We start from the raw sequence: 1,624 nt of genomic DNA on the forward strand, positions 1-1,624 counted from the left end.
TTCAAAATGGCGTCTTAATGGCAAAATTTTTGTGAAAACATTCATGAGTTTCTTTACAATAAACGATGCGCTTTTTGGAAAAATCATCAAGAATAAAAAGTTTTTGTAATCAGCCAAGGAATACGCCTGAATTTTTTCGAAGCGTTTTGAGCAAAAATTGTTCATATGCAAAATCCAAAATTTTGCTCAAAACGCTTCGAAAAAATTCAGGCGTATTCCTTGGCTGATTACAAGAACTTTTTATTCTTGATGATTTTTCCAAAAAGCGCATCGTTTATTGTAAAAAAATTCATGAATGTTTTCACAAAAATTTTGCCATTAAGACGCCATTTTGAAAATACTAAAACGAAAAATCGATCTTTGAACCATGGATTCTCCAAGTTTAGACATTTATTCCACCGGTTAGTGAGATTCTAGGTTAATTACAGAATCGAGAAGCTTTGGAAAATGGTTCACAAAAAAAAAAATAGGCACGAAAAATCACGTTTTTTTTGTTTAAACTGCATTTTGGGATAATAAGAAATTTTTTTGAGGAATTTCATTGGCAACGTCGGAAAGAGGAGATCTTAAGCAATAAAAATATATGTGTCTCAATTTTTTCTAGTGTCGAATAGTCTTAGTTATTGGTCGTTGAAAAGCAGTGTACCGGTAGTGGCGTTTTGGCCGTTTAAGGGTTAAATTTCTTATCAAAAAGGTGACTCTTTAACAAAATAGTGTTATATTTTCAAAAATTAAATTATATTTTTAACCAAATACTAGAATTCTTACCTAAACAAGTTAAATTTTGAACCAAAAATATTATTCCAAACCTTTCAACCAAAACAAAATTATCTTTTAATCAACTTACATTGTTATTTTCTTTAGTCAATACTGTTTTAAGGGGTTCAATGTTTGTATTTAATTTATTATTCCAGATAAAGCCGTACCAGCCAATAAAGTTTGTGGATTATTCGAAGTCGGCAAGCGAAAGAAAGTGTAAGCAAACAGCGAAATTTATTTTCCGTTATGGATCGAATTGACTACTTTTTTTCGTCCTAGGGTTAGAATATTCCCTTACGAAAAGAACCAATGGAGGAAAATAATTACTGTTATATTGGCAAAATGTTACTATTTTTTAATATTTCTTTCCTGTAGTTTCTTTTCTAAAGGATTTTAATTAATATGCAAAAGGTAATTTTTAAAGTTTATTATCATTCTCATAATTTATAATACGTTGAGAATTTTTATTTTGAAGAAAAGTTGTAAATGTGTATGTCTGGTAAACATGGTCCTTATCACAATATTGTAAATAATGTTAGTCGGAATTATATTTTTTATATGCGTTATATATTTTATTGGTAATAAAATCACCTTCTTGGAATAATGGATATTCTATTTGATGCTTATTAATTCCTGAGAACATTTTTTTTAAATCATTTACAATTTTATAAGATATTTTTATTTCATTATTTGATTTATTTTCTCAAATTGGCTGCGATTGGACATGTGATTTGATGTGGAGACCCGATTTCCTCAGTTTCAATTTTTTCCGCTCAGTTTTTAGCCTTTAAAAAATTCAGGATGACGTTTATTAATTAAATAATGTTTTTATGGGCGAAGGGGGCCCGAAAAATCTTCGGAATCC

General features: G+C 29.1%; 1 protein-coding gene across 1 annotated transcript in view; it reads left to right on the forward strand.

Moving 5' to 3' along the window:
• LOC117178018 (persulfide dioxygenase ETHE1, mitochondrial) overlaps nucleotides 1-1,364 on the forward strand; it is a 16,173-nt gene extending 14,809 nt beyond the window's left edge. The window contains exon 4 of the mRNA XM_033369208.1: nucleotides 915-1,364. Within this exon, the coding sequence (XP_033225099.1) occupies nucleotides 915-1,019 (105 nt within the window). The 3' untranslated portion in view covers nucleotides 1,020-1,364. The remainder of the gene's footprint in view (nucleotides 1-914) is intronic.
• The last annotated feature ends 260 nt before the right edge of the window (nucleotides 1,365-1,624 follow it).

The sequence above is a fragment of the Belonocnema kinseyi genome, chromosome 8 (assembly GCF_010883055.1).
Source record: "Belonocnema kinseyi isolate 2016_QV_RU_SX_M_011 chromosome 8, B_treatae_v1, whole genome shotgun sequence".
Lineage (NCBI taxonomy): Eukaryota > Metazoa > Arthropoda > Insecta > Hymenoptera > Cynipidae > Belonocnema > Belonocnema kinseyi.